This window comes from Falco cherrug, chromosome 9 (genome assembly GCF_023634085.1).
Source record: "Falco cherrug isolate bFalChe1 chromosome 9, bFalChe1.pri, whole genome shotgun sequence".
Classification (NCBI taxonomy): domain Eukaryota; kingdom Metazoa; phylum Chordata; class Aves; order Falconiformes; family Falconidae; genus Falco; species Falco cherrug.
Window position 1 is genome coordinate 26,685,269 of NC_073705.1, and position 27,775 is coordinate 26,713,043.

A 27,775-nucleotide genomic window follows, 5' to 3' on the forward strand; every position below is an offset into this window, starting at 1 on the left:
CTCCCCTGGAGCCTGCGGCCACACGGCGGGACCCTGCCTGGCCTCGGGGAGGGGGTTTCGGTCGTCTTCTATAGGGCCCCGGGGGCAGCCGCCCCGCCTCGGCCTCGGGCGGCCCCCGGGGTCTCCCTGAGGCCGGGACGCGGTGTCTCAGCGGCCCCGGGCCGAGGCCGGGAGGGAGAGGGCGAGGGTCCCCCGGCCTTCCCGCCGCCGCCCCTCGGGGCGCAGGGGTCCCGGGCCGGGGGCAGGCCGCGCCCCCCACCACACGGCGGTGGCTCCCGGCCCCCCCAGCCCCCGTCCCGTCCCGCCGGCGCCCCCGGGGCGGGGCCTGCGGCCGGGCCTCGCCCCTCCCGCCGCCGCCGCCGCCGCACTGGCCGCGCAGCCTGAGGCAGCGGCGGGGCGCGGGGCCGGGCCGCCGCCAGGGGGGAGCGGCCGCCGCCGCCGCACGGGGCGGAGCCGGCACCGGGGCATCCTCCCTGCCTGCTCCCGCCCGCCGTGCCGGCCGGCATCGCCGCGGCGGGCAGCGCGGCGGAGGGTGCTGCCAGCGCCGGGAGGGAGCGGCGGAGCCCCGCCGCGGGCTGCGCCGAGATGCTCTCCTACAGCGTGCTGGACGCCAATGTGGTGGACGTGGAGAAGCGCAGGAACCCCTCGAAGCACTACGTAAGTGGCGGCGGCGCCCGGCCGAGCCCCCGGCCCGCCGCGGGGCGGGCTGCTGCCGATGGGGGACGGCGGGCCGGGCCGGGGCCGGGCGCGGGGGTGCCCCGCCGGGCGGGGGGTGCTGCCGCGGGGCGCCGAGCCCCCCTGACCGCGGGCAGGCCCCGCTGGCCCGGGCCGGCCCCTGCGGGGGAGGCAGGTGAGGCGGCCGCGGGCTCCGGCAGCCGTGCGGACAGGTAGCTGCTGCGGGAGCGCGGCTCCTTCTCTTCGCCCTTCCTTCTCCCGTTGGGCCGTTGGCTTTTTAATTTTTTATTTTTTTTTCCCTGATACGTTATCGTGTTGAAGTTTCCTTTCCTTCTGACGGTGGATCTTCCCTCTTTGCTCAGCGAGATGCCAAGCACGGGACTCTTGGCTGCCCGGTCTGTCTCCATCCCGGCACGGGCGCTGCGGGGTGCCCGGCGGGGAGCGGAGCAGCCGCTGCAGCTTGCTGGGTCAGACCAGGGCTGCTGAATGCATCGTCGCTCCTGTTCTCCCATGAGTTACATCAAGAACTTTTTTTTTTTTTTTTTGAGGTGGGGGGAGCTGGTTTGCATGGTTATCAAAGTAGACTCGGCGTCTGGCAACCCTTTCATCTCTTTTTCACCTTCCTCCTTTCACACCTTCCTGCCAATAGCGCAGCATCACAGGAGGACTTCTAACAGCCTTTCCAGACTCCAGTATTGCAGGGTGTCCTGTGGAAGTGTCTTTGCCTGCCGAAGTTTGCAGCCTATGGTGGAGCAGCTTTTGCCTATCCACATAAGTAGAGAAGGCATCTTTTCTTCTCCCTCTGGCTGTTTCAGGGGTTGAGTTGCACCAAATCCTTAACTCTTTCTTTCAATTACAACCCGTATTTTTGATACAGAGGAGGGTGGACCTTGCATATAGAGAAGATAAAGCATCCAGCTTTGGTATTGCTTTGGAATCGGAGGAGGTGTTGTGCCTGGTGTGAAATCGCTCTGAGTGTACTGCGTTTCCTGGCATTGCACGTCTTCCAGGTTTTTTTCAGAGCTGGTCGGCATTTGGGTGGGTTGTTTGAAAGGTAAGGCCAAAGATCGGACATAAAGCTTTGTATTAGTATTTCATATCACCGAGCTTTTTCCTCTAAGGCTTAAACCATAACCTAGCTTAAGGCTAGAGGGCACTATGTTGCTGAGAGATGCTGGTTTGTAGATGTAAAGCTGAAGCTCTCATCTACCGTGGAATTAAGCATCTTGTGCCCAGTTCATAGGAGTGGATGTATTAGGTCTCGTGTTCTCTCGGGCTGCCAGCTGGACCTGTGCGTTCAGTCAATTACTCATTTACCACTTTCGGGTGGGAAAGGCTACTTGAGCTTTTACAAGCTGCTGCTGTGAATTGTGGCTGACAGGGCTGCAGGCTATTATCTCACCTGAAAGGTGGCGGCAGTTGAGCATCAGAAAAGTACATCTGCTAGGCACAAAGATATACAAAAGACCTGGTAACAATACCTTCCTGGTTGCCAAGAGAAATCGATGTTGTTAATTTCTTATTTGGAAAATAACCAGAAAACAAGGTTTTAAATCCTGTATTTACAGTTTTGAAAAACAATATTTCCCGTTTGCTTGTAGAAGCAAATTTGTATTTCCTTGATGATCATAGTCATTGCATTTTAATAACAGTAACTTAAGCTGTTCCAGGAAGCTGTCTTTAATGTTTCTAGTGGCAAATCTGGTTCTTCCCCTTTACTCTTCTCTCCGTACACCTTTTCTAATCTTGTGTTTTGCACAACAGTTCCACATCCCTGTATGTCTGGTTCTTGGCCAGAAAAGTCACAAACTAAATGGTGGTTTGGGTGACCGGTGCTCCATCTGCCTTTTGTCCCACTTACTCTCAATCTCTGGCTGTATGGTATTCAGCACAAATAGGGTCTTGGTTCAGAAACAAGCATTGGAGTACTTCAGTTAAAAATAATAGTCATCCATGTCCTTGTGAATCTCTTTCTTTTTGATGAGTGAATTGGCCCACAGGTCTGAAAGTCTTGGACTCCATTTCCTAGATCGCAGTTTGCTGCAGATGCATGTGCTGCAGCCTTAGTAACTCACTGAAAGTGAACCTGCACTGTCAAAGAATTTAATTCTCTGCATCTGATCCATTGATTGCAATTAGTTTGGTTCTGTGCTCTTTTCCTTAACATGAAACAACTGCTTTCTTCTCAAATGAATTTAAATGTGACTTGGGATTTAGTTCTCTCCATTACCTGTGGATAGTTCAGAGAGCGTAAAGCTTGGTCCTGTATGCCTTATGTGGCTTTGTAATATCAAAAAGCCTTTCTACCTCAAGCATCCGTAAACACCTTCATGCCATGCCTTAAGGTCATGTGACTTGTGCCTTGGCATCAGATTAATGATGTGTTTCTCTGGTGAATGGTGACATAGTTGCGGGTGTTTTAATGTGACTCCCTTTCCTTTTAATTGTGATCTTTCAGGGCCATGGTGGTGCCTGGAGAGATGAAGGCAAGGCTTAGGCATTGTGAGCATGTGGAGAGGGCTAAATGCGAGTAGCACATAAGCCCCTGCACTGCTTGGCCTTGATGCCAAGAATCCTTCCCTGGAGCAGATGTCGTTCACGATACAAGTATAGCTCTTGTGGCCTTGACTCCAGAAAGTGTAAAAAAAAAAAAAAAAAAAAAAAAAAAATGGTGGCTTTGCACATAAATCCTCTGCTATGATCCCTGCGTGTGAAACTTCTGAAGAGATTAATACCTTACTGGAACATATGCAGGGCTTTTCAAATGAGAAGAGATTAAAATCTTGGATCCAGTGCTATTTGATAGGAACTCAGCCAGCACTCTCCCTCCCTTGGAAATTGCTGCTAGGCAAGGGATATGCAATGCCTCTCTCTGTGTTCCTGTCAGCAACTGGGTAGCACGACACTACCTGGTTGGCTGTGGGTCCTGGATAGCAGTGTGTGAAAGGATATACAGAAGTTTGGATCAATAACCACATGCCTTTTGTATGGTATATCCTTAACATAAGATACTGCTGCTCTTACAGCTTTTGGCTTTCTAAGTTAATTGCCTATTCTTACTCCATACTGATGGTCTTTTAAAAATTGATTTATGCTTGATAATGCTTCAGAAATGTTCAATCTTCTTGCTTTCCCCCTTTGCTTTTAACAAGAACAATGTCAGGAAGGTCAAGTCTGGGTTTGTTGGAAAGACCCTTGGTGCAGCAGGGTTTATACATTGGCTGAGCAGTGCTGTGGTGAAGCTGGGTGGGTTAGGACACTGTGGTTGATGGTTGAAGGTGTCAGTTAATTGTTCTGAAGAGAAAAAGCTGGTAACAAAATCCAAATCCCCTTTTGGCCTCTGCTAAGTTTTACAGTCTGAAAAGTCTCCTCTCTGGGTTGTTGAAGTTTGATCTGTTTATGGGGTAGCTTCTCTGGCTTTTGGTCTGGAATTGGGGTTGTCTGAATTAAACATGCAATAATCCCAAACTAGAAGTGCATTCTCTATTTAAAGAGACCCACTGTTGATGCTTGCCTCCTTTAACCATCCGTTGAGGAGCTTAAACAAGACTTCCTCCCCTCCCCTCTCTGCTTCCAGATTAGCTTTGGGTAGATAGCTGACCCTTCACCAAAACATCTGACTCTTTTTAGAAGCCCTGCAGGGAGCCTCTGTCTACCAGATGTGCTTGATCCTGCTCTCAGGGAAGTGGGAAGGGGCTGGCATCTTCACCTGTTCACAGCTTTGCAGGACCTGGGAGATGGCAGACATGAATTAGAAGCCAAATGAATGGGATCCCCCACCCCTCTCCCTGACCACTTGCTCTTCTGCGGAGGACTGAGTAGTTACTGATGTGCATTATCTCACTAGATGTTTATATGTTTGAGGTCATTTTGGAGGTCTCTAAATGTGCCTGTGTTATCCCAAGGGCGGGGATGGATACATCAGTACAGATTTCCTCTTCCGTTGGTACTCTGCTCCTGTTGTAGTTGGACTTTGTGTGTTTTTCAGCTTTGTACAGCACGGAGGGAGTGTAAAATGCTCTTCCTTTACCAGTGGCTGCCCAGTTTCTTTCCAGTTAGTGAGGTGCATTGCTGATTTTATTCCTCTGAGATGCCTGTGTACTGTCCCAGTTCTTCCCCAGGGTAGTTGTTTCCCAATGCCATCACTGAATGTCTCAGGATCACTCTTGTAGGAACCTCTGCGCTGTATGGATATGGTTGCTGGCATTGCTGAATTGTAAGGGATTGAGGGCTGCTGTGTTGGGTTTCGGTGCTATTCCAAGGAGAATGTGAGTGTCCTTGTTACAAGTGACCTGTTGTAAAATGTCAGCATGCTTTGAGGAAAAAACATGTACTGTCAAGCCCTGTTCTGATGCGATCTGACATCTTCGTGGCTTTATTTCTCTTTGTTGCAAGCTGCTGGTTACACAAAGACTAGCACTGATGGGGAGGCCCTGGATGTGCTGTGAGTTTAGTGGCAAGGATCTTTGTGCCTGTGTTGGTCCCTTATTGGTACCATGGGGGAAGGAGCTGGATTCACCCAGCTTGGGTCATCAAATGGGTTGTCCAGTGTGGCCCTGCCTGCACATCTGAGTTGAAGAGCTCCATGTGCCACTTGTGCTAGGAGTACCAGCAGCTTATGGGTAAGAAAGGCTCAGCCTGGTTTGTTTTTGTTTTTTGTTTGGGTTTTTTTTGTCCTTTTTAATTAGCAGAGCTGAAGGCTCTGAGCCAGAACAGGATGTGATGTACCTGGAGCTCGCATGGCTGGTGGCCTGTGGGTAGAGTGCAATGAGGCACCTGATGTGAATCAGAAGGCAGTGTTAGATGGAGCACCTGTTTAGGACTTATGACCTATTTTCTGCTCTCCCGTTTCTCCCATGAAGGTACCCTGTGTGGCTTTCCTTCCAGGGACCATGATCCAGCTTGACTCACTGGTCGAATTATTATTGCTATTATCTTTGCCTGGGGTGCTGGGAAAGAGCCAGAAAATTAGCAGGCTGCTCCATGACTTCATCGTTCCTCAGAACTGAACTTCTGTGCATTGGCAAGGGTTATGTCAAAGGTGGCTGTGATCCCTTGTGTGCAGAGCAGAGGAGAGCTCAGGAGAAAGCAGGTTGGGGTAAAACATTCCCACTCCCTTGCAGTGGCTTTCTCTGTCTGTAGACCACCAGCCTGCTGGGGTAGACACATGTCTTTAAGGATAATTTTCACCACACTGCCTGTTTTAGGTGCAAATCTTATGATTTTGCAGACTATTTTCATTGTTTTTTGATGTCTGATGAAACATGTCAGGAAGAAAAGTCGTCAGTATTTCTGAAATACCTGGAAGCTGTGAATAGACAGTTGTCTGAAGGTTAGTTCAGCTCTGCCGCTGCTCCCAAATAGCCAGAGGAGCAGGGACAGTGGGAGGCAGAGATCAAACCTGTCTAGTCTGAAGCTGCCAGCACCCATTAGTGCTCAGAGAAGTTGTCTCTTCCTTATCGCTGCAACCAGTTCTCGATGGTTGCTTGTTGAAGTAAAATTCTTCCCTAACAGCAGAGGTTTTAGTTTCTATGCTGTGTTGTGTGTGTTTGTGGTTTTTTTTTTTTTTTTTTTTTTTTTTACTTTTTGGGCACCATTGTTTCATGAAGCCAAGATAACATATAGTTTTTTCCTATTCACTGCCTTGAGAGATTCACTTCCCTTTCTCAGCATCCTCTTAGCCTTCCAGTGCCATACCTGCGTGTGATTCTCTCTCTTGGAGGTCTTTTCCTTGTTGCCTTATCTTAGGAAGTGCCCCAGAGAGGCACAGTCCTTTGAACTTGTTCAGAGCAGGCTTGCCAAGTAGCTCAGATGCTGTAGGCATCTACCTGCTTTTCATCATGCAGTGTCTGGCAATTATTGCCTCTGTAACTCAGTGCTGCTTCAGCAGGCAGTGAGTAGCCCAGCAGATTAGGGAGCACTCACAGTCCTTTCTTCCAGCAGAGCTGTGGGTTGGTAACATTCAGCCAAGGGACTAGTATCGAAATTCAACAGTTTGCAAAGTAAATGGCTGTCCCCAACCTTAGGAATGGATTAAAAACCAACAGAGGCAAGGTAGTTGTCCTGGTTGGTTGTTATCAGGGTAGAATGAAGTAAGGCAGGAGGCTTTACATCCCAGCAGGCTGCCTGTACTGGTTGAGCCTGCAGTGTGCTGGGAGGGCAGCAAAAAGGAAGGTTGGAGAAAAGCTTTTAGCAAGCCCATGAGCTGGGGGCAACAACTCTAAAAGCCATCTAATTCCATTTTAAAAGCAACTAAGATGCCACTACTGACTTTTACTGGGACTTGGTTTCCAGAAAGAAGTTGTCTGAAGAGACAGCATAGATGCTTTCAGCTGCTGCAAAGCTGCAGGTGACCTCTGGCTCCCTAAGAGCCCTGCATGGGGGGTGGGTGCTGGGGCCCACTTGTGCAACACAGCTTGGTGGGTTGTAGTAAAAATTGTGTCAGTCTCAACCCTTTGAGCTAAAAGGGGGAGGAATGGAGAGACTAAATCATGCCCTTTTCCCAGAAGGGATGACCGGAGAGAGGGATGAACAGGCATCCTAAGGAAGCAAATTATGGAATAGGAAATGGAGCCCAGGCTTCCTGCATCCCAGAGCAGCCTGTCTGTTCATCCCACCCGTGCACGCAGCCCTTGGAGACGGGCAGCTCAAAGGTGTTGCCCTCCCCCCATCCCTGTGAGGTGGGCTATGTGCTGGTACTCTCCTTGGGAAGATGAGGCAAAGAGAGGTGAAGTGGTTGGCCCAAGGCCACCCATGGAGCATGTGGCAGCATTTTCTATTCTTTTCTTTGGCTTCCAAAGCAGTCTTGCAATTTTTCTGATAAAATTGTATAGCCTGAAAAAATACTACTCTTGTATTCTGTCATTGTCTTCCTCAAAACCCATTTCCCATTTTGTATGGATTAAACAGGAAGACGGATTCAATGTGACCCTACCTGAGGCAGGAGGTGACGTACAAGCTCTCTAATTTAGTCATTTGGGAGGAAACAGCTGGACCTTCTAATGTGAGATGGTTTTCTATTTTTTTTTTTGATCTTCGTTTTTCATGCCGTATCCTCTTCATCCACGCCTGCTCACACAAAGGGAACTGGTCCCCAATAACCACGTAGAAAAGCAGAATTATTAGAAGGGGCTGGCAGCGTCATGTGTTGTTTGGCATTGTGAAGCTTAATGCTTTCTTTTAGCTAGAGCTGACACCTTTTTGCCCAGAGCATGCTGTGTAAATACTACATGGAGAAGAGCTGCACAGTAGCATACTGTTTGAAATTGTTGGTGTTTGCTGTTTAATCAAGTAGTGTCAAAACCAAATACAGTCAAGTGAACGGAAAAACAACTCCCAGTAACTTCCCTGGGCCTTGGCTTACACCTCTAGAGAAAGGCTTTATTGAAAGTTTTACTGAGAAGTTTGTAATTACTGGGTTTTTTTAATATAGTGCATCTCCCTTTACCTTTACTATAAAAGCAAAAATCTATCCTTCTGGATCTCTTTGTTACTCTCTGCTAGGCAGGGACATCATCACATTTGGGGTGGGGTGGGGGGAGGCAAAAGGAAACCGGTTGGATTCCTTCATCGGAAAGGATCTGTAATGTCTTGCAACCTAGTTAGAACCTTCCCACTTCAGCTTGCTTGCTCACTCTTTGCACCACCTTCTAGGTGAATACGCAATAATAATCTAGTCAGTCTTTCAAGCTCACATTCACTAAATGTCAGTAATATGGTATACTCATTGGATGTATTTATACGTGTGGGATTTTTTTGGAGTGCTTAAGAAACTTTGTTATAGAGCAAGGATGCTTTTGTGCCAAAGCGTGGTCAGACAGACTGGCAAGATGGTCTCTGTGCTGGGCTGTTGAGACAAGTGGTGACACACAGATACAGGCAGGTGGGGGCAGTGAGACAGAGCCAGCTAGCTGAGCAGGTAATCCTCTCACCATAATGGTAACTCCAGCTGCCTGGTGGTCATCTAGGCATCATTGCAAAGAACAGGTATGAAGAAGGATAATGTAATAACACTTTAAGTTGCCCTGGGGTGAAGGCTGAGCAGAGAGATACTGTATTCATTGTGGTATCTGTAAGTGCTTGAAGGTGGTGGCGTTAACTGGTGCTCTCATGCTTAGGGTCACCTTTGCGACAATTGTAAAGCTTATCTTCTTGGTTTTATTGAGCTATTGATTTTGGCAAAGCTACTCCTTACTGCAGTTTTTGGAAGAGGAACTCAAATGTGTAGCCAACTAATCAAGGCCTTGGGCTGGGAGCATTCTACTTTTGTGGGCAGAGTACACATCCCCAAGTCTGTGTTTTCATCAGTATTCCACATACTGCACTAGTATGCTGCAGTGTATTCTTCAGTGGTTTTAATAGTCACTGACTGCTCTAGCGCAGGCTCTGGGTGTACCATGGCTTCACGATAAGTCTGTAATGCTGTGTAGTAACGTTCAATATTATAATGCAATTGCTTCAGTTTGTGATGGCTGACTCATTGGATGGAATAAAATATTCATAGATTTTAAGTGTCCATTAGTACATGTGTGGTCCTATACATACTGTTTGAAACCTAAGTAGCGATAATCATGTTTTGATATGTTGCTGGCACTGTTTCTCTGACCAGTGGGGTGTGTTTTATTTTCCCTATAAACCACACTAACTACATGCGGTGATGCACTAGGCTCCTACGCTCGCAGCAGTCAGCAGTATGATTTTATAGGCTTGATGCAAACTTGTTTGCAAGGAAAACATCCCTATCTATGTTCATAGGGAGAAACATGCCAAAACTCTGCTAACCATGGCTGTGTTTAAACAGGACCTCCACACTGCCTTTGCAGAAGTCTCACATAGCTGCCTCTGAAATACTGGAAACGTGGTTCTCCACTGCCCAGGTCATGCAAACGCAAACATTAGTTCAAACCTTTCTGGATGGTTTATGAAGTTTATACATTAATGTCGAGTGTGATACACACAAGACATTGTGTAGTGTGGTTGAAGAGCTTGTGGGTCCTCTTTACTCGTGGTGTGGCCTTGGATTGTTTGTTTAACCTCTCTGGATCTCTGTGCTCTGTGGAAAAGACAACGGGATTCTCTCACCTTTTCTGAAGTGTAAAGATGCGTGTGTTACCTAAGGGTAGCATAGGCTTTGAAACCCCTGAGTCTGGGTCATGCTCTTCTGCCAGCAGGTCCACCCCTGGGAGCAGCAGTTGCAGGATGCCAAGGCCATGTCATTAGCCAGAAGCGGGAGTCGGACCGCTGCTTCCCTGACAGCGTTCAGCAGGCACTGTAATGAACGGGATGATACAAAAGCTACATTCCCCTGTGAGGAAATGTAGGTTTAGGGTGCCAGCAATGCTTGCCAGCTATAAGTCTGTTCCTCTAGGGCATTCCTTCCTGTCCTGGAGTCCCGGGGTCTGCGGAGGTATTTGAGGGGAAGCAAGGCGTATGGTCGTTCTGGGAGGAAGGCATGGGCAGTAGGCTGCTGTCTGCTGCTGTCTGATCTCTCTCCTGTGTTTCTGTATTCCCTGCCAGAAAAGCTCACTGGCAGAGGTGAGATCTTCTTGCCAGGCATTCTTGTACCCTCGGGAGTTTGATGCAACAGAGAGCTCTGAATTAACTAAATGTTTTCCTAACGCTGTGAAGATGAGGTTTTCAACTGTTCCCTCAGCGTGCCATGAGATTTTCTTACTCCTTGGCTCAAGCTGTTCTATTATTATTTATAAATTAATACATGCATTTTTTGTGGGTAGAAGGCTTTTCCTGATTTTCCTCTTTCCAGCAGGCACAAGCCCACAGTAGACCCCTGTGACCCCAAGCAAAAATCAGTTTTCAATGTTTTTCCATTCCCCTGCCCTGCGAGTGCTTTTTGCGCCGTCTCTGAGCTCAGTCTGTTTCCTTTGCCAGAAAATTTGGCACTCTTTGCCACCTGCCTCATCTCGAGGAGCCTGAACAGAGGAGTGCTTATGGGATAGATGCTACAAGAGGCAGCTGAGCTCCTGTTCTTCAGCAGAAGCAGGGCAGCTGGCACAGCCCCTGCTAGTGCATAAACGGGAGGCCTGCAGTTTCCCAGGGCTGTCACACCAGCAACTTTCACCGGCATTAAAATCACTTAGCATTTAAAAACAAACAAACAAGGGTATGTGAAGTATTTTCCTGGAAGAAAGCCATGGAGAGCAGATTCAGTGCATCTCTCTCCTCCCATCTCTCAAACATGTCAGAGGAAGAAAGACTGGAGTTCAGCGTTTTCCCAAGTGGGATTAAAACTGGCTCTTGGTGTTGGCTTCTGGGACAGGGCAGAGGAAAGCCAGGAATAGGAGGGAAGCTCTATGTGTGAGTGTTTTATGAATACATCTATATCAGGTGAAACTGGCAGAATCCCTGAACCAGCATTTGTGGTAACAATCTCTTTTTGTTAACAAAAGGGCTGCTGATTTTCTGTTAATAGCAAGAGATCAGAGCTGTTGACTGGAGTAAAAAGTGACTGATTCTAGAGGAACGTCCCTGCTGGTTTTCTGTGATCCGAGGAGTAGCAATCCTGTATCTTCTGTGTTTTACAAGCCCTGGATGTCTTTTGCAAGTTCTTTCCTGTCTCTGAATCCAGGTAAGTTTTCCTCTAATGCTTCAGCAAAAGGTGTTTTATAAAGACAACGCAGGGTGCTTTACTCAAAAGGAATCTAGTGCAGTAGCCAGCTTCTGAAATACTCTTCAGGCATATGGAAGAGTCTTCCGGCTGTTACTGCTCAAGCAGAGGTTTTTCAGTTTAATCTTTTGCTGCTGTCTGTGTGATTGTAACAGTCTACGTCAAAATGCTGGACTGTTTTGGGGAAGCAGCTTTCCACTTGTTTCTGAGCTGGGCAGCTGTGGCTTGTATTTCATCCTTTAACACGGACAAGATAAGTATAAATAGTTTGGTTTAAACTAAAAATATTTTAAGTGAATTTGTCATGGGTAGTAACCTTTGGAGATTGCAGTAGTCATGATCTGGGCAGGAGAGTCCATCCATCCGTCTTGTCTTTAAACTTCCCTCTCTCCTCTTGGCATAAGGACCAGCGGCTTTTTGTATAACGATGGCTGTTTACCAGGGGCACTGGATAGTGACAGCGTTTACTCGTGTGCAAGAGGCACTGACGTCTTGGAGGGAGTCTCCTTGTCTGAAAGAATGGAGGCTGTGGCCCAAGCAAGCAGGATCTGAGGACATACAGCCTGGGAATGGGAGCAAGGCATTGCCCTTGGCCTAACTGCTGAAGGTGTTGGCTAAATTGCTTGGCTGTGGCAGTGTTGGATTTTCTGTCAGTCCTTTCAGCTGCGAGTGATGCTGTGTATCTGTGCGCCCAGGTGTTGGCCAGGTTGAACACTGGGATTCCTGCTTTACATAATTCTTCTCTTCATGTATTGGCAGAGTGTGCTGGTGTTTGGTAGGAATTGGGGGCTTTGTGTGTGCTTGCGTGTGCTTTGTTTCTGCTTTAGCTTCTGTGTTGCTCTGCATTTGACCAAGAAGAAGGCATGGTCAAAGAAATGAGGTGGAAAGCAGAGGTTTGCAAAGAATCTTTAGGTCACATTGGAGCTGCCACAGTCCTGGCCAGACCCTAAGAATACACTTGAGTTTTCCCCCCCTTCTTCTGACAAACTTTTTCTTGCCCACAGCATGGGATTATTTCCTGTTGTCTTAACCCTGGAGTACTAGGTGATCTTCCAAATGTATTGGGTGGAGACCCTCTTGTGGGCGATTACCAGGGCCTTCTGCTGAGTTTTAAGGTTTTGTAGAAGGACTGAGTGTAGCACTGATAATTGCTTAACGCAGCCTTTACACCTGAGGAGTGGTGACACAAAGATTTCCCTGTGGGCTGAGGGCTTTGTGGGGTCTGCCAACCGTGTTACCACATAGTGATGCTAAGCCATCAGGGCTCTGACTCTTCTGATGAGTAGAGGGAGATTATTTTACTACCAGGCACTGACACTTACGGGAGTTCAGGTGTCCTTGGAGCTGAAACTTCTTGGCTATCTTGCTGTGTGTGAGAGGTGTTGGTTGGGTTATGATAAAGACTTGGACTCAGACCAGGGTGAGGGTGCAACTGGCCTTCACAGAGGACTTGAAAAGTTACAAAGGAATCAAATGAGGAGGTGGTGCCCACTGTTTCTGTTTGTAGAAAGGTAGCGACTTTAGTACTAGCACAGGAACTGACAGTCCGAACCTGATCGAATGTGTGTTTTATCTGCCAGCACCCTGTCCTTTCTGGTCCTTTATCGATCTTCTGTATCTGGTTAACATGGGCTGTAGCAGATCTGGATCAAACCCCTGTTGCCGAAAGGCCATCATGTTGTCTTCACTGCATATTGTGACCGAAAGGGTTAAACAGAAGGTGATGGTGGTTAATAGCTTGCTTTAGGCAGTACTACAGCAGTAAATGCTGAGATGACATGGGAACAGTCTTTAGCTGACGTCCTTGCAAGCCTCTCGGTGACATCAAACTCCTGGACCTTTTCCAGCCAAGTTTGGCCTTGCCCCAGTGACAATAGATGTTAATCTGTTGGCTTGTCAAAAAACAGTGTCAGTGTTTTTTGTTTTTTTTTTTTTTTACAGATCCATTTCCAACCCTCAGATTTCCCTGCTAGTAAACACAGTATTATGTCATTGCTTTACCAGGAGCCAAGCACCAAAGCCAACTTCACAGTGCTGTCGTCAGTAAATGTCCATTCACTTTGGGGCTTTATCTGTGTTCCCAGGCTTTTTCTTTCCACTGCTGCCTGTGTTCTGGTCTCTGTGTCCATCAGAAGCCTATGGATGCTTTATGGGAAATGTGTAGAGTCTAGCAATTGTGGCTACCGCTTTCCAACCTACTTATTTTAGATGGGGTTCCTGTATCTATTTAGCAAGGATGCATTTGTAAAGCTTCATCTTTTGGTGACTTTAGGGAAGACACACTCTTGGATTCGTGAGTTCCTGTGTGCAAAATAAGGTGAAGAGAATTGCAGCCCAGACTTGCTCCTAATTGATAAAATAATAGCCCAAGTGATAGCCAGGGGCAATACCCCACCCATGCTGGCTCCTGTTTGTTTCAAAACACAATAGCTGATTCCTATTAAAAAAGCTGGTTGTCAGATTGCTAACGTTATAAATTAACTTCTTTAACTTTCAGAAACAACACACACCACAGATAAAATAAAGCCATTTATAACATTCTTGTAACTGTTCCTTGTTTTGCTTCTAGATTTATTTCCAGCTGTACCTGTGTAGGACATGAAAGTAAAGATTTATAAAGTTACCTTCAGTGGCTGGGGGCTAATCTGCTTAAAACAAATATCTCTAGCTCTAGTTGGTCTTTCTGGAACTGGCAATAGTCCAGTCTTCCTTGTACTAAGACCTGTCTGAAATGGTATCCCAAATCAGCTGAAATAGAGGAAAGAGGAGAAAGAGATGCTCTTTTGAATGCAGATCCTGAATTCTGGTACTGACATGGAGAGATGATGCAGAGGAACAGGTTCAGCCTCTTGGCAGTGGTGCAGGAATTACGACTTTCTTGGGTGTGAGGTGGAATAAATTTTTTTTTCCTCCACTATGTAATTAAGCTCTGCAACACCTTGCTGAAAAGTGATATTAATGCTGAAAGTACAAAATACTTTTTTTTAAAAAAAACAAACACCACCACAAAACAACAAACCTGACAAGTTTCTGGGGATAGAACTGACTGCTATTAAACGCAGCAGTCAAGATATGTGGTTGGGTCAGAGAGTCTAATTTACTGATTGCTAAAGACTAAGCACACTGTGTTCTCTCTGTTGCTATTAAGCAGTTACCATCTAGCTTCACTAAAAACAGAGTGCTGAGCTTGAATACAACTCCATTTTGGCCCATCCTGGGTCTTCTGATGCTTTCCCAGATACTCCTTCACTGTATGGTGCTAGCTCAGGCTCCTGAGGCTTGCTGTGTATCACTAATATTCGTGAGAGCCGTTGAGTCTTGACCAGACGAAGTTAGGGAGCACAGTGCATGCCGTGAGGAAGGGAGCCTCTCATCATCACTTCCAGCTCCCTCCTCTGCTCTGTATACTTTTTTTTGGATCCTGACACACATTTGTGGACTAGTGTCACACATCTGTGCCTTGGCAGATCGCTTTCTGCTTCCCAGCCTTGGGTCAAGTGGCAATTTATTTTTGTAGCGATATCATGTCTGATATTACTATTAATATATATTCAGGCTTTGTACTTATCTAATGCCTTTCATCCAAGGATCCACCAACACTTTGTGCACCAGCACCTTTTTGCAAGGTAGGCAGGTCAGACAGTGAGAGCACTGTGTTTGCACTAATTAATCTCCTGGCAGAAGTGCCTCCTCAGAGCTGTCACAGGCTAGTGGATGATTGGAGCTGGTGGGAAAAAGTTTTTCTGTTATGGCTGAAAGCGCTGTGAGTGGGTGCTGGGACTGTAGAACTTAAACCTGGGACAGACCTAGGTTCATGTGCCAGCGTATTTCACTTCTACATATGAACCTTCAAGGTGTTGGATTGGCTTCATTGGAAGCTTCAAACTTCTGATGGTTAATGATGTCCAGCGTAGACTTTTCTTCTTATTCACAAGCATCCTGTTTGCTCTCACACCAGTATTGTCCTTTTGTGTAAACAGGTCTCTTTGCTCTCAGTTTGGCTTGACTTCCCATCCCACTTCTTTCCGATGTTTTGTAGGGAGTGATCACATTCCTCCTTAGCCGTCATCCTGCTGAGCTGCTGTAGCCTCCTGTTGTAGAAAAGGCCACCCTCAAAGGTGCAGAGCAAACAGGTTTCTCTGCCCCACACTTCTCACACAGTCACTGCAGGGTGGATACAAGCGAGCTGTTTAGCCCAGGCACTGGCAACAAATCGGTCTGGGTGGCTTTAAGCATGCGGTGGGTTAATTTGCACTGCTGGGTACAGCCTTGCCCATGTTGGCAGGGGCCAGGTGCAGCTGCCTGGGAATGTGTTTGACCTCAGTGGGGTGATTTGCCAAATGTCATCAGGTGTGGTTTGGAGGAGGCTGGCTTCTGGGTCTGTCCTGTCCCTGAGCAGTGTGCTGTGGCAGCATGGAGGATGCTTGTGGGAGAGCAACATGGTTCTTCTATGGCTTCATTCTCTTCCCTTCAGGGAGTTTCAGAGCTAGTCCCAAAGCCTTGCAAGTGACACTCCACTTGCAAAACCAGAAGAGAGAAAATGCAGCTGATTATGTTCCCACGTTAGCTTTAATGAGGGTAATTTTAAGCAGATGGTGTCTATTTAATGTTCTGAAACCACAGATAAACTAGTTTTCAGCAGGTCTCGGGCTGGGAGCGGGAGAGATGAAGGGCATTATTTTAGTGGGCAGCGACTTGCCTGATAAGATGCTTGGCAGGGGTGCTAGAGTGCTCGGGTGAAGCCCTCTCATTTGGGCAACCTCTGCGTGTCCCGCTTGAGAGAGAGGAGAGGTGGCCTGTGGTTTCTGTCTGAGCTTCAACAACAGTAAATAATTCCAGATTGACGTTGTGGAAGCATGCTGTTTTTGTGAAGGGAGAACAGGGCGGGAGCCAAACATAACAAGAGTTTCTCAGTGCGTGGGGAAGAGAGCCAGGGTCACATTTGGAGCTTGTAGTGTTGGCAGACACAGAAATGATGTGCCACGTCATGTATATTGGTGGAGATAGCTGTGATTATCAGCAAGGTTCTTTGTAGATTGGTTTGCGATGTTGATGATCCGAAACTGATGGCGGGACACTTCAGACAAATGCTCTCTCTTTTCAGCTTCCATATCTGTTCTTTTTTAATGATTTTGGCATTCATCTTTGGGGTAAGGAAGAGGCCATAGTAACCCCTGGGATTTCAATCCCCATGAGTCCAAGTTGTGCAGTTATAGATCTGCTGCCATTAAAATCAGCATCTCTTGAAGTTATCCCTTTACAAAGCTGGGTGCTGACTCTGCTCCAAAGAATGGAGTTCCTTGTCCAAAGCCATCCTTGACCCTGGCTGTTTGGCCAGCTGTCCTGGCTGGTGTCTCTCCACCCTCCTTTGCTGGGGAACATTCCCAGGACCTGACATGAAGATTGTGCAGTGTCCTTGCTGGCATGCTCAGAGCCAGTTTTTACACATGTTGTAGGACTGACTTGTTATCAGTGAACTAAGGCTTTGGGATGGCTGCAGCTTGCTTCTTCAAAGCAGTCTGAGACCTGCTTGCCCTTCAGATGTTTAACTCTTAGAGGCTTATTTCTTTGGGAGACCCAAGAGGAGGACACGGTCCTTTATATTTTAAGGCAGTAGTTTTCACACTGAGACTTGTGGGCTGTTTTAGAAGCACTGGTAAAAGTAATAACTGGTAGTAGGTTTGCCTTTGTTAGGCTTAAACTCACTTTTAGTGGCTGAAAAGTGTGCAAAGACCACTTGTTAAAATTATATTTGCTATCTTTGCCCTTCTCCACAAGCATCAGTGAAACTGCAGAACCACCTTGGAGTAGGTGCTTACCATGAAGGGGTCAGCAATAGGTAGCAGTGTTGGGGATTGAGAGAGAAACTCTTAAAAGTCTTTAACTTGTTAAAGGTAAAACCAGAAGGTTGCAAACGATCTTTCTGGGTGGAGTGAGATGTTTTTGCTGGTATAGCAACGGCGGTTTGGTGACAGCTCCTTTGTGATGCATCAGTGGTTCATGTGGAGAGAGGCTAAAAAATGTGGGGGTGGGGAGGAACTAGGGCTGACTACTAGTGGGAGTGTGGTGATGTGTTGTGCTTGCAGCTAACTGCTTCTCTGAGACTCATGAAAACCTTGTATGCAGCTGGTGAAACCTCTGTGCAGCCCTGCAAGGAAATGGTACAGATCTGTCTTAGGGGTTTTTTTGTTGCCTGTAAGATGGACGACTTGGCATGATTTGCCTGTTGTCACTGAGCAGTGATGAAATTAGGAAAGAGTGGTCCTGCAGGTGGATTTGGGGTTTATTTGGGGTTTTGGGAGGCCTGTCTGAGGCTGTTTTCTCAGGAGGTGGTGAGTACTTGTGTGCTGGGAGTTTTTGAGCTGCCCACCCCAACGTCCTTTCTGCTAGTCTTGGCCAGGATCAGGGTTGGCCCTGGTTTTCCACCCTTGCTCTAACTATGTGAATATGTTCTGGGGCAAAGACAATGATTGTCCTTAGTACTCTCTTAGGTTATTACTGAGCGTCCTAAGGAGCACATCGTTTTAGCTGCTAGCCTGAGGGACTGGGATCGGTGCTCCCAACTGACTAGTTAGGAGACAAGGAAAGGTACCTCCTGGGCAGTCGCACAGTTGGGACCTTTCAGTCTGAAGTGAGCCATGCTCTATCAGATGCGATTACGAGCACCTGGGGCAAACAGCTGATGCCCGGCTCCCTCTCCAGCCACATCAGAGATGTGCCCATGAAGGCATGGAAACGTGGTGTAAAGAGGTAAGGTGGGACAGCATTAACCATAACGAGCCAGAGATACTGGGCCTGTTTTTGAGGCCATGTTACCTCGTTGGCAGATGGGGATTAGCAGGAGGCATTGGGTTGGTGGGATTGCTAACAATCAGCAGTGTAACTCTGGCTATAACGTACTTACTAGGCTTGTTGTTTCTTTAAGTATTACAGTAACAAAGGGAGTTAAAATTAAGAACATTTATTACAAAACTGTTCCCTCTGCGGTTTTTTTTTTCCCAGGTGATTTTTCAGCAATAGGTTAGTTCTCTTGCACTGGGAGTGTGCAGCTGAGAAAAAAACCCAACTGACTCTCGCAATTAACTCTGCGGCATCTGGATTCCTGCTTGTGTCCGGGGTGGGGGTGGTGTTTGCTGGGCAGAGGACTTGAGGCTCCTCATGCTTGAGCAGTGAGCTGTAGTAGTGATTTTGACTCCACATGCTCGACGCTGATCTTGCAAAGAGATGCTATTGCCAGAATTACAGGGGCGGGATCTGGTCTCCCTTTGATCTCAGTTTAAATTGCATGGGCGATTTACTGCAACTTAATAAGTAACAGTGCGTGAGTAGTGGGGTGCTCACTGCCTGCAAACTCAGTCTGCTGAAATAGGTCGTAGGACAGACTTTCTTTCATTGCAGCTAAACTGACCCAAATTGACTTGCAGTGCATGTCAAGGTTTATACAAAGTTGCCATGAATTAACTAATGCATGTAATGAGGTAAATTGTAGGACTTTGGTAAGGTATCTGATCAGTCTGTTGCATGATTTAGTTGAGCCATCTGAAATGGCTTCAGGGATTGGGAGTTTTTGGTTGCATCTCTTCAGTGTGGTTTGATGTTTGTTCAACATGAAATGATTCATCTGGTGAACAAGGGTGAATCAAAGGTCTCTTTTGCAATTCCAGTTGCCTCACTGGGTTTCCTTGGGAAGATATTTTAATTTCTGCTCTGGTTTAATTGATCTTTACAAAGAAACATGCTAACGATGATTCTGGCCATGGAGTGCTATGAATTTGCCAGCAGAAGAATCTATTATCACAACATGAGATGCCTCCCTCCCTCAAATTACAACTCCTAATTTGATTTATTTTGACTGTGTTTGTATTTCAACAAGCTGTGGTTTTATTATCCTGTGGTGCTGTCCTATTAGACTGTAAGAGCTCTCTTTCATGCTGGAAGGAGGAACAGGATATAAATACTATTATCGTTACTGTTGCCTGAAAATTGGCCCAGTTTCTAATACAGCAAGTGTCTCTTTCAGTCTTAGAGATACAGTAATATTCCAAAGGATGCCCTAAAACTCCTCCAGTGAAATACATTGTTAGTTCACTAGAAACGTAGTTTTCTGACAGACATGAATTCTTAAGTCAGAATTCAGCTCCATGCTTAGCATTCTCCAGGTAGCACAAACTGACGCTGATAATCAGTCCTGGGGGAGAGATGTCTGTGTAGTGGACAAGAAACTAAAGTTGCTGGAGCAACTGTTCCACAAATTTTTGCAGAATGCACTGGCTTGGTTTCTCCTGGGCTCTCAGCTGGCCCTGCAGCTGTGATGCCTCCTTCGGCACATCCCAACTCCTTGGCAGCTCAGCTGTCAGGGGACAGCACCGAGGCAGAGAAAAGCCCCTTGCTGGCTCTGTGAGTGTAGGGGGCTGTCCCAGCAACAAAATTCTGTCTATTTTTATTTTTGAAGAGAGGCTGGGTAGAGTTCTGTTCTGTGCAGTAGTAAATTACAGGATGAAACTGTAGCCAAGGGGCATGTGTGTCACTTCTGCTCCCTGTGAGGAAGTCTGCGGAGGGTATAGCCTTGTCTTTCCACCGTGGCTTTAAGGGCAGGGTGAGTGTTGCCCATGCCCAGTCAGTACCTTCCCATGCCTCCCAGTGGCTCAGCTGGCATGTGTTAATACTGCTCCCAGCCTTTCTCCACTCTTCGGAGCTCACTGGAGAAAGGACGAGTAGAGCATGGGAGGCCAGTGTCACCAGAGCGGGAACCTGGGCTGGCTTTTGGGCTTGCCCTCTGTCCAGGTCTGTCTTTGCAGCATCTTTAAGTGGGACAGAAAGTTGGTTTTGAAGGTGAAAACGAGCAAGTTTTGGAAGCTGCTCTGCAGTGAGGCAAATGCAAGGGCAAGGAAGAAGGTATCAAACGAATGTGCGTAGAAATGGGTCCAAACTCTACTCGGGGCGGGTAGACATAGCCACAGTCTTAGCTGTCTCTGGGCATGTCCAAAGCTTTCTGGTTGCTAATAGGGCTCGGGTGGGCTGGCAAACAGAGTGCAGGAGAGAGGATCTCGGCCTGAGCCACGAAGCCATGACAGCCCTGCCACTCTGTAGGACAGTAATGCACCCAGCAAGGAAGGGCTGCTTGCATTGCATCACAGTGGCTGTGAAGGGCTTCCTCTGGGTGCTGTAGGTGGTTTCCTTTGTCTCGCTCCTCCCTACTTGTTTCAGACATGTTTCTGATCAGGGGAAGATTGCTTCAAGGGTCCTGACTCCAGCCACAGTGCTGCTGATGCACGTTAAGTCCTTAATTTTGTTGTTCTAGTTCAATCTCAATTAAACTTGCATTTCTTGAGAGCAGGAGCGCTGGGGAAGGTGTACGCCCCTGTCCTTTCACACATGTTGCTGGTATGAGTGACTTCAGGTTGTTGCTGCGTATCTAGGAGTATGGTATATGTCCTTTTTCCAATACCCTAGGCAGCTACAGCCAGAGAGTCATATGGGCTTGGGTCTCAGAGCTAGTCAGGCTCCTGCTGTGTAGTGTGACAGTGCTGCTGAGCTACAGAAAGGAGCCTTGGTCCTCTCTCCTGTACCCTCTTTGTCTCTGCACTTCTCTGAGGCTGTGGTTAGCCAAATCAGGGAGGAAAAAAAAAGTCCCAAATTGTTTCCTTTTTTGGAAGAGAAGCTTTTCTGTCCGTTGGTGGAAGCCTGGGGCTGTGCTCAGGGATGCTATGCTGTGCCAGGGTAAAGTGTCATCTCTTTCAGTTACTCCTGGCCAGAGGTCACATCCTCCTGCAGATCCGATCCCCAGCACCCTCCCTCTTCCCAAAACAGTAGTGATTAACTACAGCCCATTTCCTAGTAGGGTTTTTTTCATCTGGATTTTCAAGGGATGGCACACCTGGTCCCTCTGGCAGATGTGAGGTGGTGGTAACTTGGAGGGAAAGAGCAGAGACAGGTGGTGGTGGGCAGTGGCCAGCTGCCTCCTACAGCTGCTCAGCTGCAGCTCGAAGCACATCTGACCTCGGCCAAGCAGCGGTTGTGCCTCCAGTTCACCGGTCTTCATGACACACACGATGTTCAAAGCATGTTTGCATATAGGAAGTAGTTTAATCATGGTTTTGTTCCCTGTTTCAGCAAATCCAACCAGAGTCTGCATTGTTAAGTGTAAATGTCACATACGCAAATATAGTAACATCTGGTTTAAAGTGAAAAGAGCAAGGAAATGGGTGTTATGGTTAAAATAAAGTCTGCATCCTGAAGTCACTCCTTTGCAGCTAAGTTTTGTTTATATAGATTGAATGTAACCTGTAATATCAAGACTCGGCTTGTACATGGAGAATTAGAGCAAAAGCTGAGTGTTTGCCATACTTTCTGCCCAGGTCATAAACATCTTTGAGACATTTTTCCTGCCTCTGAGCATAGGTTTAGCAAGTTCTCCATGATTCAGTACTCCTTACTCTAATGTGCGGCCTGATGGGGATATCCTCATTGACTTCAGATTACGATTTACAGCATTAGGACAAATTGAGTCACAACCCATCTTGAATGGGGTCCACTCACCAAGAAAAGAGCTCCTAGCTGTGGGCAGCTGTAAAGAGCTGCTGTCCCAGTGTGTATGGCCAGCTGCCTCTCAAGGAATTTGGTGCCCTGTACATGTATGTAGCTGGGTTATCTTCCAGCTTTTCCTGTTACTGCAGTGCAGTAGGACCATACAAATATATTTGCTATAGATTGCTGCAACTCTCAGAAAACCCCATCCTGTTATCAATAGCTTTCAAAAATGTGTGCTTGCTGCAGATTTTTGGCCATCTCTGGTGTCTGTGGGAAGTGGAGAAGATTTTTGATTGTGTATGTTATACAACAGTAGATATGTTGTCATGCTGTGCAAAGGTTTAACATCATTTTCATATGGCCTAGAAACTTTAACTTTTAAAACTAAAATGGGAAACAAGTACACGTCTGTTTTATGCCTTTAAATACACTTTAATCAATGTATTCTATACATGCATACACATGTATGTCTTCGTAATTAAGGTGTTTGCATAATTAAGATTCTTGCAGAAATATTGTCCATCGCTCTGCAGTAAATCACAAAATTTGAAAAAGGCTGAGAGTTGGCTTATTTTTGAATGCTATAAGTGCATTTGATGTTTTGTAGAATCCATTTAGGGCATGTTTTGAAGCTTGCTGTGTCCTTGTAGCTTTCTTAGCAGAAACAGTTCGATACCACTTTAAAGGATGCTAGACACGTGCACTGATTTCATATTTATCATTTAGATAGAAGTCTTGCAATACCTTGCAGGCCTCTTAAACTCAGGCGTTAGCTCGAAAACACAATATATGAAGCCCTATCAATGCAGCCTATCAGGATAACTAAATATTATGCATGAAGCAAAATATTTCCCTTTCATTATGAAAATAAGTGTTCTCTGCAGTGTTATGCTTCTAGCGTGTTGTTCAAAAGATGTGATCAAGACATCAAAGAGAGGAAAATTAAGATAGCAGGAACTGAACCAGCTGCCTTTCCTTTGGTAATTAAGATACAATCTCCTGCATTGCCCTGCTGAAATTGCAGACTTTCTTCACCCACCCCCCTGCCACAAGAGCTGTGTTCTGAAGTGGGAGTCATTTTACCGCTTTTAAAATGAGCTCTTCAATTTTACAGTTGGAATAAGTCTTAGTTGGAAGTAAGAGTCAACTTCAGCACTGTGCTATAATTGGCTCGTTAGTCTTCAGAACAGTTTAAAGGGTTGATGCTATTTTCTTCTGTTTTGAACGGAAGGAGGAGAAAAGGTGATGGGTGCCCACAGTCCCTCTGACCTGGCCAAGGTGAACATGCAGGTTTGTCCCGCTGGACACTCTGAGGAACGGTTTCCCTTGTGCCAAAAACAGGATTGCATCTGTCACATGGGCATCCTCATGAACTCCCTGGTTAGGAGCGGTGAAAGGAATTGGAGGCTCTGGCCCACTCTGTGGTGGTAGCCAGCATAGCTGCAATGCAAAGGTGTCTGTTTGGGAGCTGCTGCTTTATAAATTGGCATCTTCTGAGTTGCACTTGCTCTATACACCATAGCTGTGGTCCAAGAGGCAAGGTCAGAAAGTAAATGCAAGCCCTGTATGGGCAGTAGTAATTCAGTGTGTCTCTCAGATGTGGGGGTCCCTGCCTTGGCACACCTCTGGGGTGACCTGAAGCAGCTCTTCGGACTCTGGCCTATTTGATTTTGTGGATGCTGAGCATTAAAAATCATCATAGAAAAGATGAGAAAAGACTGACTGCTTTCACTTCTGTTCTTGGCAAAGAGAGTGGGTCTTGGCCATGACAGCACTCTGTGTATATGTGTCTGAACTGGCTGTAGCCCTGGGTTTGTGTAGATGGAACAGCATAGAGCATGACGTGTTTACTTAAATTTTCACCTGGATGTTGTGGTTTGCACTGCAGGATCTACTCTGCCGGTTTCTGAGATGTTTTGGGTCTGCCTGTCTCCATGCCATGTCATTAAGGTGTTATGGTCCTCCTGTCTCTTGGATTTACAAGCTGGTCCACAGAAGCAAACTTCTGTGCTCAAGGCCTGTAGCTGGACAAGGAACCCAAAGTATGTTGGCTTTTCCTTCTTCAGAGTTTGGTCTGCCGCAGACATGTGAAACTGGCTCGAAAACAATCTCTTTTTTTTTTTTTTTTAGTCCCCATTTAAGATAGAGGCTGCATCATCTCCTCTAAGCAGCAAGAACAGCCTGAGATGAGTTTGCGTGGAAGGGCCTATCTCCTTTGGAATTTCAGCCCCTTGAAGTGAGGGATATTTGAACTGGGGCTTCAGTGAGAGCCGTTTCTGAGGAGAAAGAGCTATGGTGAAACCTCTCTCATAGTGGCTTGAGTGTCAGGAGACATGGCTTCTGTCCTCATCCTTGCCACAGACTGCCTTGTGACTGTTGGCGAATCACTCGTGGTCTGATTTTTTTTAATTTTCTTTTCCTGTCGTCTTTTTTAAAATTTGAGTTGCAAAATTACCTTAATGAAGGCCACGGTGGCCACTGGTGTTTATTAGTTGGATGCAAGCTACTGCCTTTTCCTTGTCATTTCCCTACTTTGGTTTTAGGGGATATGGCAGTGTGTTTCTACCTTTGTCAGGTGGTTTCAGCTTAGCAAATGGAAGGTGTCTTCATAGGGTCGTACAAGTGATGCGTGCAGTCACAAGGAGACAGTACTCACAGTTTAGGGTTGATCCCTGCCCAGCTGTCCTCGACTGGGGATGCAACAGCAGTGACACCAGGTTTCTGGAGCCACGTGTTACAGCAGCCTTGGGATTTAATCTAGGTATATTCTGGGGCAAGGCTAAGCCCTCCTTTTCGCAGTGTGATCAGACCTGTGTTCTTCCTGCTGATACCAGCTGATGTTTCAGATAAGGGAGTAGGTTCAAAAGACCCTGTAAAACCGACTTTTTTTTACTTGCTCTGTCAGACAAGCTGTAGCTGGAAATAGAGAAACTATTGCATATGCTGTTTGTTGTTAATTTATTCCTGTAAAGGTTCCTCTTTGTGTTTTCTTCCCTAAAATTGCTTTCTGCTTTTGTGCAATGGCACGGTATAATTCCATCATCTTTTGCAGGGACACATTGCATCAGAGGTGGCATAATATTGTGTGATGTGCTTCAAGTCTAGCCTCAGCCAAGCCTCGTGGATCAGATGATGTCAGGAAGGATTGAAGAGAACACCATTAGCTGTTTAAAAATCTGATTAAAGGGGACAGATGGATCTAAAGAAAAATTCAAATGGGAGCTGAGACTTCTTGGAGGAGCTAGAAATTTTGCTTCTCTAATTAAAATTACAGCGTGCCTGGGACAGGGTATAGAAGTCATGTTTGGTGCAATCTCACTATGTTTTTGGGGCTGAGCTGCAGCCCCAAATCCACCAAGCCTTTGGTGATGGAGAGAGGTGTGTGGGAGTAGAGCATGCTCAGTACTTGGCAGGATGAGAGATTTTTGGCAGCTTGTGTGAAATAAGGTTGGAGCTTAGGGACACAAGTGATGGGTGGTGGACAGCTTGAACAGGGGAGAGTAGGCTTTTCTCTTTCTTTTCATAGTTGTCTCCTCCTTTGGTGCTTTTTTACAACTGTAATTTTGTCATTTCATGCAAATTAGTCACAGTGACATGTACTTGTCAAAAACTTCCACTGTGCAAAACGTAGTCCCCAAATTGTCCTTAATTCCCATTGTGAGAGAGCTCCTGTCTGCAGTTAAAACCACTCCGGGTGAAAAAATGTGCATTTTGTTCTAGTGCAATAACATGAACTGAAGAATTGTCATTGCAGTTCATGTTAAGTCAATGCTAATACCTTAAAAAAAGGTTGGTTTTTTTTTTTTTCCAGATGAAAGACAGGTGGAAAAAGACTTTTATTTCAATCTACATCCTCTGGAATAAAACTGTACATCTTGTGCAGAAACTAAAAGTACTGTTTAAAAATACTGAATGCAACAAATAAGTCATTTTATTTAGTTTTAAAAAAAAAACCCAAAACTATTTTGGAAGGAAATCACTCCCAGTTTTGATCAGCCTTGCCACAGAAAAGAAGAAATTATCTCTACATGTAACATAAAAGGGGGCTTAATCAACGGCCAAAATAACCAAGCCAAGGGAACATCCAGTGTTTAAAACAAACAACCCAAGCTTTAAGCTTCTCTCTGATCTCTTCCATTAAAATTCACTCTTGGAGACTGTTTGATAGGGAAACCTCCTGTCTTCTCAGATAAAGGAGACATTTAGCTGAAAGCGAGGTCTGCTTTGGATGCCCTGGTTCTGTGGCCATGCAGAAGGGGACTGCGATGGCAGGAGGTGGCACCAGGACCTGCTGGAGCTGTTCAGCTCCTGCCAGGCAGCAGGGGATATGCCACCACCTGCCAGTGCCCCCTGTCCATCTCCCAAGCTCATGTGCCCATCATTGTTGCCTCCTGCCTTATCAGGACAAAGGTGACAAAGGCACAGAGTGCTGAGTCTGCAGGGTGAGGTGTCTCTGATGGTTGCTAATTCTAGGCTAATTTCAGCTCAGAGTTAGTGCAATCCCTTTGTGCTCTGAGCTGCAGCAGTGACAGCAGGTAGCATCCCAGTTATATAACCATTTTGTCACCCTGTAGTGACTGTGCTGGCTTTTGGGAAAGCAGGGCTCCCAGGTGGCTTGTTCAGGGTGTGTATGCTGCTGGCGGTCATGGAGGCAGTTTCTGTGGGCAATGCTGGGACTGGGATCTCCTGCTGAGATGGATGCCCTTTCTCAGCAGTTTCTGGTGTAGCATGAAAGGACCCCATGGTCTCTCTTAATCTCTGAAGTAACTTCTTCTGTTAAATCCATCAGCATAAGTTGGCTGATTACTTATATGAGAATCACAGAATCATTCAGGTTGGAAAAGACCTTTAAGATCATCCAATTAACCCAGGACTGCCAAGTCCATCACTAAGCCATGTCCCTAATCGCTGCATCTACATTTTTTTTAAACACCTCCAGGTATGGTGTGATTCCACTGCCTCCCTGGGCAGCCTGTTCCAGTGCTTGTCCACCTTTTCCATGAAGAAATTTTTCCTAATATCCAGTCTAAACCTCCCCAGGCATAACTTGAAGCTGCTTCCCCTTGTCCTGTCACTTGTTGCCTGGGAGAAGAGACCGACCCCCACCTGCCTGCAAGCCCCTGTCAGGGAGCTGTAGAGAGCAACAAGGTCCCCCCTGAGCCTCCTCCTGGCCAGGCTGAACAGCCCCAGTTCCCTCAGCCGCTCCTCATCAGCCTTGTGCTCCAGCCCCTTCCCCAGCTCCGTTGCCCGTCTCTGGACACGCTCCAGCACCTCTGTGTCCCCCTGGAAGTGAGGGGCCCAAAGCTGAACAGAGGGTGTTCCAGGTGCGGCCTCACCAGTGCCCAGTACAGGGGGACGGGCACTGCCCTGGTCCTGCTGGCCACACTGTCTCTGATACAGGCCAGGATGCTGTCGGCCTTCTTGGCCACCTGGGCACTGCTGGCTCACCTTCAGCCGGCCATCAGCCAGCACCCCCAGGGCCTTTCCTGCCCGGCAGCTTCCCAGCCGCTCTGCCCCAGCCTGTAGCGCCGTGTGGGGTTGCTGTGACCCGGGTGCAGGACCCGGCACTGCTCCTGGCTGAACCCCATGCAAATGGCCTTGGCCCACCGGCCCGGCCTGCCCAGACCCCCCTGCAGAGCCTTCCTGCCCTCTGGCAGGTCAGCGCTCCCTCCTGCCCAGTTTGGTGTGACCTGCAAACTTGCTGAGGGTGCACTTGATCCCGTTGTTCAGATCATTGAGAAAGATACTAAACAGGACTGGCCCCAGCACTGAGCCCTGAGGAATACCACTCGTGACCAGTCACCAGCTGGATGTAGCCCCATTTACTACCACCCTTTGGGCTCAGCCATCCAGCCAGCTTGTTACCCAGTGCAGAGCACACCCACCCAGGCCATGAGCAGCCGGTTTCTCCAGGATATGCTGTGGGAGATGGTGTCAAAGACTTTA

The 27,775-nt window shown here is 47.1% G+C and overlaps 1 protein-coding gene across 2 annotated transcripts in view; it reads left to right on the forward strand.

Moving 5' to 3' along the window:
• The first annotated feature begins 500 nt into the window (after positions 1-500).
• Positions 501-27,775, forward strand: part of SH3PXD2A (SH3 and PX domains 2A) — a 272,059-nt gene continuing 244,784 nt past the window's right edge. The window contains exon 1 of one of the 2 annotated variants that reach the window (XM_055720441.1): positions 501-657. In XM_055720441.1, the coding sequence (XP_055576416.1) occupies positions 586-657 (72 nt within the window). In that variant the 5' untranslated portion in view covers positions 501-585. The remainder of the gene's footprint in view (positions 658-27,775) is intronic. The other variant, XM_055720440.1, reaches the window with a different exon arrangement.